Source organism: Chrysemys picta, chromosome 20 (assembly GCF_011386835.1).
Source record: "Chrysemys picta bellii isolate R12L10 chromosome 20, ASM1138683v2, whole genome shotgun sequence".
Taxonomy (NCBI): Eukaryota; Metazoa; Chordata; order Testudines; family Emydidae; genus Chrysemys; species Chrysemys picta.
This window is the reverse complement of record NC_088810.1, coordinates 25,250,270-25,262,953: the sequence shown is the minus strand read 5'-3', so window position 1 is coordinate 25,262,953 and position 12,684 is coordinate 25,250,270. Positions and strand designations below refer to the sequence as shown.

Below are 12,684 nucleotides of genomic sequence, written 5' to 3'. Positions count from 1 at the left end.
GTCTAAGGGAAGATGATGGACTGGATGAGAAATACAATAAAAGCTTTTCTTCAATTATTGTTTGGATTTTACTGTTTGCAATTTTTCTGTTTACTCTACATTGTCAAGATCTTAATCTAGTTTTCATACTGGTTTATTAATCAGAAAATAAATGTTATTCTTTAAACATTATATACTTTGCTTAAATGTTGTACAATAATTTTCTTTTCAAACCAGTATTAAAGTAGGATGGAAACCAGTAAAATAATGAACACTTGTTACATCTCTTTAAAAAAAAACAACACACAGACATTTAATAAATCCTTCCCACATACCTGTGAAGGTTTTTAGCTTCCACTTTCTAGATGAGGAAAGAGTAGGTACAGAGAGGTTAAGTCACTTGCTCAAAGTCACGCAGGTTGAAATTCACCTTTGTGCAGAAGGCAAGTGCAAGACCTGTGCATCACTTCAGTCTTATTTTGAGAGTTTAAATAAGACTTAAGTGATGGATCGGTCTTGTGCTGACTCTCTTTCACAAAGGTCAGTTTTACCCGCAATGTGCTAGTGGTAGCATTAGGATTAGAACTGAGCAAATTCTTGGCTCTTAGTCACATACTCAGACAACTAGATTATACTGCTTCAAACTAGTTTATAGTTTGACATAGGACTTCCAAACTGAGGACTTTCAGAAACAGGTCACTTCCCAGTATAGCAGCAACCAATCTAAAATGACTTTTGCACACAATTGTCTAGAGCACTGAGCAGAGCACATAGGTTACTCCTGAGGACATCCTGCGCCAAAAAAATTAAAATTCTGTGCACAATATTTTAAAATTCTGCAAATTTTATTTGTCAAATAAATGCGGAGGCTCCAGCATGGCATTGGGAAGCACAGGTCACTGGCTGCACAGAGGTGGGAGATCACATGTTGGGGGGTTCTGGGTGCAGTAGTAATGGGACTTTGCAGGGGGGTCCAGGTGAAGGTGGTTGGGGCACAGTGGGGAGGGGAGTCTTGGTGTGGGGGGTATGGAGATCGGCCAGGGGGGTCTCAGTGTGGGGGGCTTAGTACAGGGTTCAGTTGCTGGGGGAGTGGTGCTCAGTGTGGTGGGGATCCAGGTGCAACTGGTTGGGGCTTGGTGAGGTGGGGATCTGGGTGGTCCATATGCAGGGGAAGTGGGGCTCATCAGGGGGTTCTGAGTGCGAGGGGGTGAGGCTCAGCGGGAGGGTCTGGGTATGAGGGGGTTTAGGCGGATGGGAGAACAGCTCACTGTACTGGGATCCTTCCCCTTGCAGCTGAGGAGCAAAGGGTGTAGGACGCAGAGCAGGAGGGGAAGTTTGCAGAGCTTCCTGCAGCCGGGGAAGAAATCTGGGGGTGGGTCTGACCTGGCCCCGGATGCTGTGCAGGGGAAGAGGAAGTCCCATCCTTCTCAGCCCAGCGCGGACTAGCAGCTGAGCCCGGCACAGGATAGGAGCCACCAGCCAGGCCTTTCCCACTTCCGCCTCCTGACCCACAGTGATTTGCATCTCTGTCAACTGCCCTGGGCACCCGAAACATACTATTGGGGGAGGGTTTCGTGACCGCTCTTGTGGCTTCCCTTTGCTTCCCCATCAGAAAGTGATTTTTCTGCAGGGGAGCAAAGAAATATGTGGGGGACATAAATTTTGCGCATGTGCAGTGGCGCAGAATTCCCCCAGGATTAATAGGTGTAAACTCCCTGTGTTCTATTGATTTGTATTGCAACATTACACTGGGAAAAGGGGTTTGTAGGGAACTTTGCATTGTTCAGACAGAATGTTTGTGCCACTAAATGTTTTTGTTTGATTAGAATGTCTCCCTTAGCCAACCCCTTGTGTGTTGTGTTGTGAGTTAGCTTATTTAATAAAACAGCAGCTGAAGGATATGATAGATCTTCATGTGTAAATCAATAACCATTAACTTTTACTAATTCAAATTTCAGAATTAAAGATATTAACAAGAAATTTGTGAACTTTCTCCATAAGTTCCTCCTTTTTTTACTAGTTCATGTGGCTTTGTCCCACAATTGAACTGTCTCCCTAGTGGCTCAGATTTAGTATGCAATGCAATGATCCTTTTCTCTTTTTTCCACACAAAGCCACGACCTCCAGTTTATTTGTACCAGCAGACACAAACAAACTTCTGCAATAAAGATAAGGCAGCTTTAATTACTCTGTATTGGGTAGCTGGAGAGTGGTTTAACTACAGAATAGTGTTACAAGGTTTAATTCTCTGCCAGATAACTTTACTAGTGCCTGCTTAATGAGGGCTAGAGAACGTTCCATATTCTCCAGGCTCAGTGCCAGGGCACTTGAAAGAGCCTTTTGTTTCACTCAGTGAGGTCATAGAAGTGAAAGCAAATTCCCAGCAGATTTAGCTGTTTCCTGGAACCTGCTAAGGATAAAAAAAGCTTTGAAAATAAAAACTAATTTAAGAGTAAGTTGTAAGGAAAACATTACAATTTTTATTTTCCAGTTTTCTCAATGATGGAGGTATGCATTTGAATCTAAATTAAACCACAAAAATTATTGCTAGAGGAACATGAAGAGGCTTGATTAGACCCAGGAAAGCCAGGATGTTTGGGCACTGGGCTGACACTTCATCTTTATTCACCCTTTTGGTTTCAAATCTGTGCAGCAATGTCCCGACAAAATGACAGGACTACATTTTAATCTTAATGTAAGAAGTCCTGGTGTTTGCAGTATCAAACCCTGACACTTGTAGTAGCCAGGTTCTTAATGGCAGAAACTTTGTGTATACCAAGAAATTGAACTATTGCTGAAAATGTTTTTTCAATACCATGTCCCCTTGAAACATGATTAGGAATGGTCTTGTCAAATCTACATTTAACATTTAAGCCACTGTTAATACCAGTTCATGGTAACCAATTATTGAAAGTCATTTTCAGCACTGGATCATATTCTTAGGGTAATGGGCTTAAGAGTTAGTACATTAGACCCTAATGGAGTCTCCTGACCCCTCTGGTCTATTGTGTAAATTAGGCTTGTGGAAACTTTTTGTATATATTTGTTATCTGTGCTAGATCATTCTAGTTCTTTGGGCACAGTAATGAGAATTAAGGAGAGAGTATCAAACTTTATTTGAGATTTCCTAGTTAGAAGTTACTGATGAATAATGTATGAGACAGAGCTTCTCTCCTCCAGTCAGATAGCTGTTTTCCTTAGTAAGTCTCCTTAAGTAACTTCATTTCTGGAAGTTACAACAGATTTGTACTATGTAGTATCTGTATCCTCTACTAACTGTTTGACACCAGCTGTTGAAATAGGAAGGAATATCTCTTACACAAAAACAGTAGGATGGGCTGTAGATACCTCTCCAAAAAGAACATTTGAACAACAGGTTTTATTCAGGTCACTTATATTGATTAGGAAAGAGGAAGTGATATGAAGATGTGGAGCTTGTTGGAGTCAGGAAGCACTTCATATATACTGGAACCCTGCACTGCATAGGCAGATACAATTGTTTTTAGAGATCTTCTTGTTAAATTATGCAGCATAATGCCAGCAAAAGAGCCATTCACTGTCTCATTGGTTAAGAAATCAAGTCTGGGCAGAGTTCTGGAATTCTTGTCTAGATACTTAAGAACCAACCCAGCCACTATCTCGTCTCTCTTTACAAAGTATAATTCAGTGCAAACTGTTCTGTCTCTTCCATCCATCCTCCTCCTCTCTTCATTGTTCGATTTAGTAAATCAAAAGTGCTTAAAGAATTCCTCTTTTCTTCCAACATCTTTTTTCATGTCATATAATAAACAGTATACACATTGTAATAGTCCTAGTGCTCACTTTGGTAAAATAAGTAGGGGAAAAATGGGCCTTCCTGAGAAAATCTGACTGGATAAAACATAATGTAAAATAGATTGAATGCTTAAGAACACTATTCACTATCTACTTGCCATATATTTTAGTGCACCCAATTGTATTGCCCAGCTAAGTGCTACATACTAGGAGCAAGGGAAGCACTGAAGGGGACTCAGCTGGTTCTTAGGAGCATCCAACTGAGTACTTTATCAGATGACTTGGTCAGATTTTCCAGAAGAATGTGCAGAAGGGAGAGCAAAAGTTGCTTGTTTTACAGACATCTCACACAGATAAGAAGTACATTTTTAATGAGGATTGGCAAAATAAATTCTCCACAGTGTTTCTCTGACAGGGCGGGGCTTCATGGATCTGAAAAGTTCACTTTGAGTCAGGCTGGGAGAAAATCCAGGATAGTCCCACCTTTTGGAAATGTAACTGAGATCCCATTTCAGTGCATTCATGGGTGGGGGGCGGGGAGGGGGGAGAGACTCATCCTCTACATACTAGTACATTGTTTGGGGAAAGGGAGTTTTGAAGAGCAAATGTCAGGATGAAGTCCTGACCTAAAAGCACAACTGTGGAAATTGCTAGTGGAAAGGATCTGTTACTGCACTCTTGGGTCACCAGGACCCCACTGTACACACTGTCCCAGTAATAACATTGAGATGTTACAATGTGAAAAATACTGCAAAACCAGAGTAGGTACCTTCTTGAGGAAAATAGATTTTTGAAGATTAAAAGGTAAGTCTTTTTATATCTGTAAAATGTATTCTGGTCTTCCAGTTTCTCGCTTTACAGTGACCTCTCCTGTGAGAACCCCTGCAGAGTTCCTGGCATTGTTGTCAGTAGTTTAGCTGCAAACAGCAGAGTTTTGTGATCTCTCTAAGGCCAGTCATCAAAGTACAGTTTAAGACCCCTCTCCGCAGAAAGCAGAGTGCCTTTCCCCTCTCACCTTCCCCAGCAAGCCAGTCTTCGTATTTGGAAGTACAGTTTATGTGACCCCACTTAAGAGGCTAATGGAAAAGATCTGTTACTGCACTGTTGGGTCACCAGGACCCCACTGTACACACTGTCCCTGGTAATAACAATGAGTATGTTACAATGTGAAAAAACCTCATTCAGTATCCATAAGAATAAACCTAGCTGTGACACTAGAGGAAAGCCAACACCACCAGCATGTTTTGAAGGATTCTTTACTGACATGTTTCCTGTGTTGCCCCTAATAAACAAAATGTTCTTTGAGGATTTCTGCTATTCTGTCTTCTACTATTTTCAGAGTCTGAGGGGTTCTGTCAGAATTTGGGCTCTGTGCCCATTCATGGTCCTCTTTCCTCATGAGTATATGTGAATGAGTGTGTGACATATAAACCATTTTGTTTCAGGGAAGTATCTGAGACAGAAGAGAATAGATTTCCAGCTGCCCTACGACATCCTCTGGCAGTGGAAACATAATCAGGTACAAGACAAAAATGTTACTAAGTGCCAAGATTGCATTCAGAAATGCTAGAAATAGACTAGGATTCTTATACCACAGCTACAGTTAAATTTTCTGAATATTGGTAAATATTCATGTCGTTAATGAGAAAAAAAATAATTTGCATGTATATATTTAATGTGGACAATTTCCATTTTTCCCTTCCCTGCAAAATAGCAGCAGTCCACTGGGTTTCTGAAAAAGCCCATCTTTAATTTTGCTATGGACTTTTGTTTTGGAAGCCCGCCTACTTTTTATAAGGATCTTGTTTTAGACACGCCTTAGGAGAATTCAGATGTACTGCCAACAGCACTGAAAAATTTCAGGCCTTATTTTTCTTGAATCAGTCCCAGCAGAATGGAATTTATTTTTCATTTGCAAGCTGAAATTTTCATACTGAGGGGAATGGAGAGAGTGTTTAACAGTTACACACTTTAAAGATCTTTAAAAAGAATGTAAGACTAAAAATAGGGATTTATTTTCTTTTTCTTAACTGAGAAGTCTCCACAAGTGATTTAACACAGGCAGGGTAAATCCAGCTCCAGCTCCACAGCAAGAAATGAGCTCTAGGAGATGTAACCTTGCCATGTAAATGAGCTACACAAATTCCCAAGGTAGTGTGGCTCCAGGTGCTCATCAGAATACCACCAAAGTCTAATCTTAAAATAGTGAAAGCTGTTGACATTCTACTTGGGGAGAGTTCCTGGCTTTGACTTTAAGATTATCTACATCTATCAATATCTTATCTATAGTATAATATTACATAGTTAAAAATTGTATACACTCCTTATGCACCTAATATCTGAACACTTATAGAATCATTTTGTAATATGATATCTGAGACATTTGATATTGAAAGGGGGCTACTAGTGCAGTACACACAAAAAGTGAATTGTAATTATTCTTTTAAAACACAATTAAAAGGAGAAGCAATTAATGTTACTTTATATTGAATTATCAGCTGAAATCTAGTTCTGTAATAGCTTATATAGTAAATATGTAACAGTGGGAACTCCCTTTTATCTCCTATCCTCTCCTTATATATAGCAAATTATTCTGACACAAGGATCTGCATTTCCCTTGGTTCCAGCCCAGAGATCTTGAGCTTGAATTCTGATTTCCCCTCCTTCCCACTGTACTGAGTATAAGTGTACTGCACTTCCACAAGAGCGGGTGCCCCTACTCAGTCATTTTAAATAAGTATTTTTCACTGTAATGCTGAGGGAAATATTACTACCCCAAAGAGCTATGTCTGTTTCCATAGATGTTCTTTTGACTTTTCCTGCTTGCTATGGTCAGACAATATGGAGGAATAAACCATGTTGGAAATTGTGTTCAATGAGCTCTCTAAACTTAAGTATTTTTTATTCAGATACATTTTTAATCTCTCTTCTGATGTCTGCACACAGAGAAGTAGCCTGAGCTGATGAAGAGAAATCTTTATGCATATATATTATCCAGTAATTAACATAAACATATACATATGAACACAGCATGCCCATCATTTTCCTGAATGGCAGCTGCAGCTGTGCAATGTATTAAGAAAGAACTTTCTTTTTCTTCCTTTTAGTTGTACAAAAAGCCAGATGTCCCACTTTATAAAAAAATCCGTTCTAGTAAGTAACTTTATTTATTATTATTATTATTTATTTATTTATTTATTTATTTTATTTATTACTTAATATAGGGTGTCATTATACATGTGTTTACACTAAGCAGTGTAACTATGGAACTTTGACATGACTTCCACTTTTCCACCACCCTCTGTTCCACAAAGGACTGGCCGTCCACCTTCTTCTCAGCTTTCTATTATTGGGGTGAAAGCATTTCAAATAGCTGTTTTAATCTGGAAAAATGATTTATTTTCCTTTTTTCTTTTTCCAGATGTCTATGTAGATGTTAAGCCTCTTTCTGGCTATGAGGCCACCACCTGCAATTGTAAGAAACCAGATGATTGCAATGGAAAGGGCTGTTTAGATGACTGTCTTAACAGGTAGGAAATGTACTCACTAAACAGAATAAGGGAATTCCCCTGAACAGGCTAATTGCCATAAACTGATACTATTTGAAAGTTAAAGAGATGTGCTGGGTGTGATCCAAAGCTCATCAGTCTGAAATGATCCCAGTACAACGAAGTGTGGATACAGAAGCATATAGCATAGTTTCCTTTACTGGCTACCGCTTTAATAATAAGAGAGCATGCTATTTCTCTCCCCTCTTCAGACAGGAAAGCAGTCTATTGGGCTGTGCTTGAAGCTTTCAAAGACCCATTTTACTCCATGGACAATAGTAGAAGCCATTCTTTTGATGTTTCCTTTTGAAGAACTTTAGTTTGAGGACAGGAAGGAATCTCTCAGTTGTTCTGAGGTCAAATCTATGTTCAGAAAAGAGCAGTTGCTGATGGAGCTGGAAATGGATGACTCAGGAGGGAAGGGAAGGTATGAAGAAAGAGCAGGAATCCCATGAGGGGGAGAGAAACAGAATGCAGTCATTATCACAAAGAGAAGAGCCATGAAGAAAGTAAGAACAGAGACACATTATAGGGATTTTGGATTCCATTCATGACTACCAGAACAGTTCTCTGTAAGGAAGAGCATGACATTTCTTCAATCTTAGGGACTAGTAATCAAATAACATCTTAGACTAATTTGCCATTTCATTATGATTAAATCAACTTTGCTTATGAAAGTTCTTCAGATCTTGTGTGCTAAGCACAGCTCTAGTCTGCATAATTTAGGTTACCAGAGTGGTTACATTTTAAAAAAATTATAATTTCATTAATTTCCCATTGTTCCTGAATCTAAACTCCACCCTATCTCCCCAGTGCTCCTGTCCCTCAAAGCTCGCCTGCCATTCAGCAAAGTGGCATCAGAAAAAATGAGATTTTTCTAAGAATTTATTTAAATTTTCTAATCTTTAATCCCAGGAGGTATGAAAAGATCAGGTTTTCCTGTTCAGCATAACACGTCCCCCGAATAAAGCATCTGCAGCTTACTCATCCTCCTTGGAATACTGCCATAGAGTTCACTGCCCTTTCCAATTCAGGCCTGTATTACAGCATAACTGGAAGAATTAAAATGGAACTCTGTACCAAAAATGTTGTTGTTCATCATCTCAGAAGCAGAGCCAATCCATAACCTCCTTCTCCAGGATTAAAACCATAACATTCTCCGAATGGATAATTCAACAGAAAAAAAACAAAAAACATGTTGGGGACTCTGAAAAAAACAGGTTGCACAAATGTATAATAGGTATCCAGAGATTTGTGTAAGGGATTTATATATCTTTTACTAGCCAGACAAAATGCAAGAGATATTGAGCCTGATTCTCTTCACAACGGTGTGACTTTGTTGAAATTGCAGAGCAGCTAAACTGACATAAAAGAGTGGAGAATCAGGACTGGAGACTGTTGAAATGTTATACATAAATTATGCTACAAGCCCCTGTAAGAAGCATAATAGCGGTAGAGCTGGGCAGGAAATGCTTTTCTGATCCTGGGAAGATTTTTCAAAATCTCAAAAAATTCATCCCCAATCAAAATTCAAATCTCAAAAATATTTACAAATTAATATGAAAAAATCATTTCAGATCAATCAAAATGTTTCATTTCAGTTTCGACCTTTTTATTTAAAAAAGACAATTGTATTATAATTAGTTTAACTTTTTGAAACAAAAAGGTATTTTGAACCTATAACCATAAGTTTTCATTTTGAAAATATTGAAATGAGACATTTCAACAATTTTTAAACTTGTTTCTAAAAAAATTTTGAACTGAGAAATTCACTGAAACCAGTCCTTTCCCGGGAACAATTTCTGTTTTGACAAATTGCCATTTTACAACCAAAAAAAGCTGTGTCAAAAATTCCCAATCAGCTCTAATTAAAGTTTTTTTGGCTCTGCATCTTCACTTGGGTGTGTAGACCTACAAATTTCCATGTGAAAGACAGCTCATTGCATTGCTACTTCTGAGATAGGAACTGGGACTGAGATAGTATCAGTTTTGTGACAGAGGAAGGAAAGGGGATCCCATTATCATCAGAGATTTGGGGAAAAGTGACACCTTTAAAAGGATTTACAGTGTGTTTTGCTTGAACAGCAGCTCTCCATGTATGTTTACCATTTCCTTTAGCTTGTTTGTCTTTGATTTTAGAATGATCTTTGCTGAGTGTTCCCCTAACACTTGCCCTTGTGGTGAACAATGTTGTAACCAGCGGATTCAGAGACATGAGTGGGTGCAGTGTCTGGAACGATTCCGTGCTGAAGAAAAAGGATGGGGTATTCGTACCAAAGAGCCCCTGAAAGCAGGACAGTTTATCATCGAATATTTGGGAGAAGTTGTTAGTGAACAAGAATTCAGGTAGAAACTTGTCATTACTGTTTCAAATGGCAGACTCACTAAGTAGCTTTGAGAACACGTTATTCCCTGTAGGGAATTAGTTACCAAGTATGAGGAGGGAAGGAAGGGGCAGTATTTTTCTATCCACTAGCACCAGGCAGAATGCATAGAATTTATCATTTTAATCAATAAACTTTTCTTCAGTCAAACTGAGAAAGGTGATTAGTCTCTGTAACATCTGTTCTGTAAATGCCCAATGCCACAAGTGAATATGAATTTGATACAGAAACAAGCTCTGTACAGGATTCCAATTGTACAAGACAGAATCAGCAAGCAGCATTGCATAGGAAAAGAAATGAGCCTTTACAGGCAGATACAGAGACAAAGAACAACATGTGGGATCGTTAATACTTGATGAAAGGAATAAGTCCCTAGTCAAGTTAACTCCATACCAACTACTGTCAGGGTTCAGTCAGAAGATAGATATGTTTACCTGAAGAGTGAGCTGCTGACATGGCTGAATCCATTTCTGCACTGCTAAGGAGGAGTAGCTCTTATCCTAGGACGTAGCCCAGGAAACTGTCCAACCCCAGTGTGATGGGTTGGGTCACAAAAACCCCCTCGGGACTGCCACGTGATGTGCTGAGACTACCTCTGAGTCCGTTTTCCCTGGCACCTTGGGACTTCAGTTCCCTGTCTTTTTGAGCCAGACATGCTAGCCTGCTGCAAACATAGGCGCCAACTCTGTGGGTGCTCCGGGGCTGGAGCACCCATGGGGAAAAATTAGTGGGTGCTCTGCACCCACTGGCAGCCAAGCTTCCCTCACCCGCCACCCCATCTCCTCCCCTGAGCATGCCGTGTCCCCGGTCCTCCGCCTACCTCCCAGCACTTCCCACCTGGCCACCGCCAAACAGCTGTTTGGCAGCGTTAGCATGCTCCAGGAGGGAGGGGGAGGAGCGGGAACGTGGCATGTTCAGGGGAGGAGGCGGGGAAGAGGCAGGGCCAGGGTGGGGATTTGGGGAAGGAGTTGGAATAGGGGCAGAGTTGGGGCGGGGACTTTGGGGAAGGGGTTGGAATGAGGGTGTGGCAGGGGTGGGAAGAGGCGGGGCAGGGGCGGGGCTTCATAGGAGGGATGGAGTGGGGGCGGGCAGGGGGCAGAGGGGGGTTGAGCACCCATGGGAAAGAGGGGAAGTCAGCGCCTATGGCTGCAAACACAGACCCAGGTCTGAACTACATCCCCCAAAAGCTGCAGACTTAACTGAAAACAGCTTAAGAAGGGCTCCTGTCTCTAGCACCCAGATACACAGTTCCCAATGGGATCCAAACCCCAAATAAATCTGTTTTACTCTGTATAAAGCTTATACAGGGTAAACTCATAAATTGTTCTCCCTCTATAACACTGATAGAGAGGTATGCAAGCTGTTTGCTCCCCCAGGGATTCATTACTTGCTCTGGGTTAATTAATAAGCAAAAGGTGATTTTATTAAATATAAAAAGTAGGATTTAAGTGGTTCTAAGTAATAACAGACAGACCAAAGTAAATTACCAAGCAAAATAAAACAAAAACACGTAAGTCTGAGCCTAATACAGTAAGAAACTGATTACAGATGAAACCTCACCCTCAGAGCTGTTCCAATAAGCTTCTTTCACAGACTAGACTCCTTCCTAGTCTGGACCCAATCCTTTTTCCGGTACAGTCCTTGTTCCAGCTCAGGTGGTAGCTAGGGGATTTCTCATGATTGCAGCCCCCTTTCTTCTGTTCCGCCCCCTTATATATCTTTGGTTCAAGGCGGGAATCCTTTGTCCCTCTCTGGGTTCCCACCCCTCCTTCTAAATGGAAAAGCACCAGGTTAAAGATGGATTCCAGTTCAGGTGACATGATCACATGTCACTGTAAGACTTAATTACCCACTTGCCAGCACACACGTATACAGGAAGATTTACAAGTAAACAGAGCCATTTACAACCAATTGTCCTGGTTAATGGGAGCCATCAAGATTCCAAACCACCATTAATGGCCCACACTTTGCATAACTACAATAGGACCTCAGAGTTATATTTTATATTCCTAGTTTTAGATACAAGAATGATACATTCATACAAATAGGATGAACACACTCAGTAGATCATAACCTTTGCAAAGATACGTTACATGGCATATCTAGCATAAAACATACTCCAGTTATGTCATATTTACACTCATAAGCATATTTCTATAAAGCATTATGGGGTGTAACGTCACACCCAGAAAACTAAGATGAAGAGGAGTGATGATTTTGGAGAATATATACAAATTGTGCATATATGCACACAAACCAGCAGCCTTGTACTTGCACAGTCCACTGCTATGTGCATGTGACCAAGATGAAATCTGTACAATTAACTTGCAGAACAAGAGGCAGCATGGTCTGGAGGGAACAGCTCCCAAATTCTAATCCCAGCTCTTTCAGTGACCTTGGTCAAGTCACTGCCCTTGTCTGTGCTTCAGTTACCTCATCTGTAAAAACAGAGGTGACAATGCTTATCCTCTATCTCTGGATGTAAATGTAAAGTGTTACAATTATCTCTCTAAAGCCACCTCCCAGAGTTCCTGCACATTCTGTTTCCATATTAACTATGTGTGTGCTTTGCTTTGACAGTTGAAATCACAAGAACTTTCCTGTGTTGCTTTCTAGGAACCGGATGATTGAACAGTACCATAATCACAGTGATCATTATTGCCTGAACTTAGACAGTGGGATGGTGATTGACAGCTATCGCATGGGCAACGAGGCTCGATTTATCAACCACAGCTGTAATCCTAACTGCGAGATGCAGAAATGGTAAGAAACAAATACTGTACATGCTGGACCTCTGGCTATACCCATGGTTAAAATGTAGATAGGATGAGCATCTTAGAGAAGTTGGTCTCGAAATAGGGAAGAGGTGAGTTGGGCAGAGATTGAAACAACATCAAAATATTGACTAAGGATCTTGTATTGTGTAAGACTTGTACCATATTGCTGTCAGGTAAATGTCACATCTGAGGCAGGCTGCCATCCTGCATGGATCTAAATAG

The 12,684-nt window shown here is 40.5% G+C and overlaps 1 protein-coding gene across 13 annotated transcripts in view; it reads left to right on the top strand.

Annotated features, from left to right (window-relative positions):
- The window catches only part of ASH1L (ASH1 like histone lysine methyltransferase), a 156,111-nt gene that overhangs the window by 119,886 nt on the left and 23,541 nt on the right, over positions 1-12,684 (top strand). For all 13 annotated transcript variants that reach the window (XR_010594080.1, XM_065574259.1, XM_065574255.1 and 10 more), the window contains 5 exons: positions 5,199-5,272; positions 6,861-6,906; positions 7,175-7,283; positions 9,441-9,647; positions 12,302-12,448. Coding sequence is in view for 12 of the 13 variants with exons in the window: in XM_065574259.1 (XP_065430331.1) it covers positions 5,199-5,272; positions 6,861-6,906; positions 7,175-7,283; positions 9,441-9,647; positions 12,302-12,448 (583 nt within the window). In the remaining variant the exon portion in view is untranslated. The remainder of the gene's footprint in view (positions 1-5,198; positions 5,273-6,860; positions 6,907-7,174; positions 7,284-9,440; positions 9,648-12,301; positions 12,449-12,684) is intronic.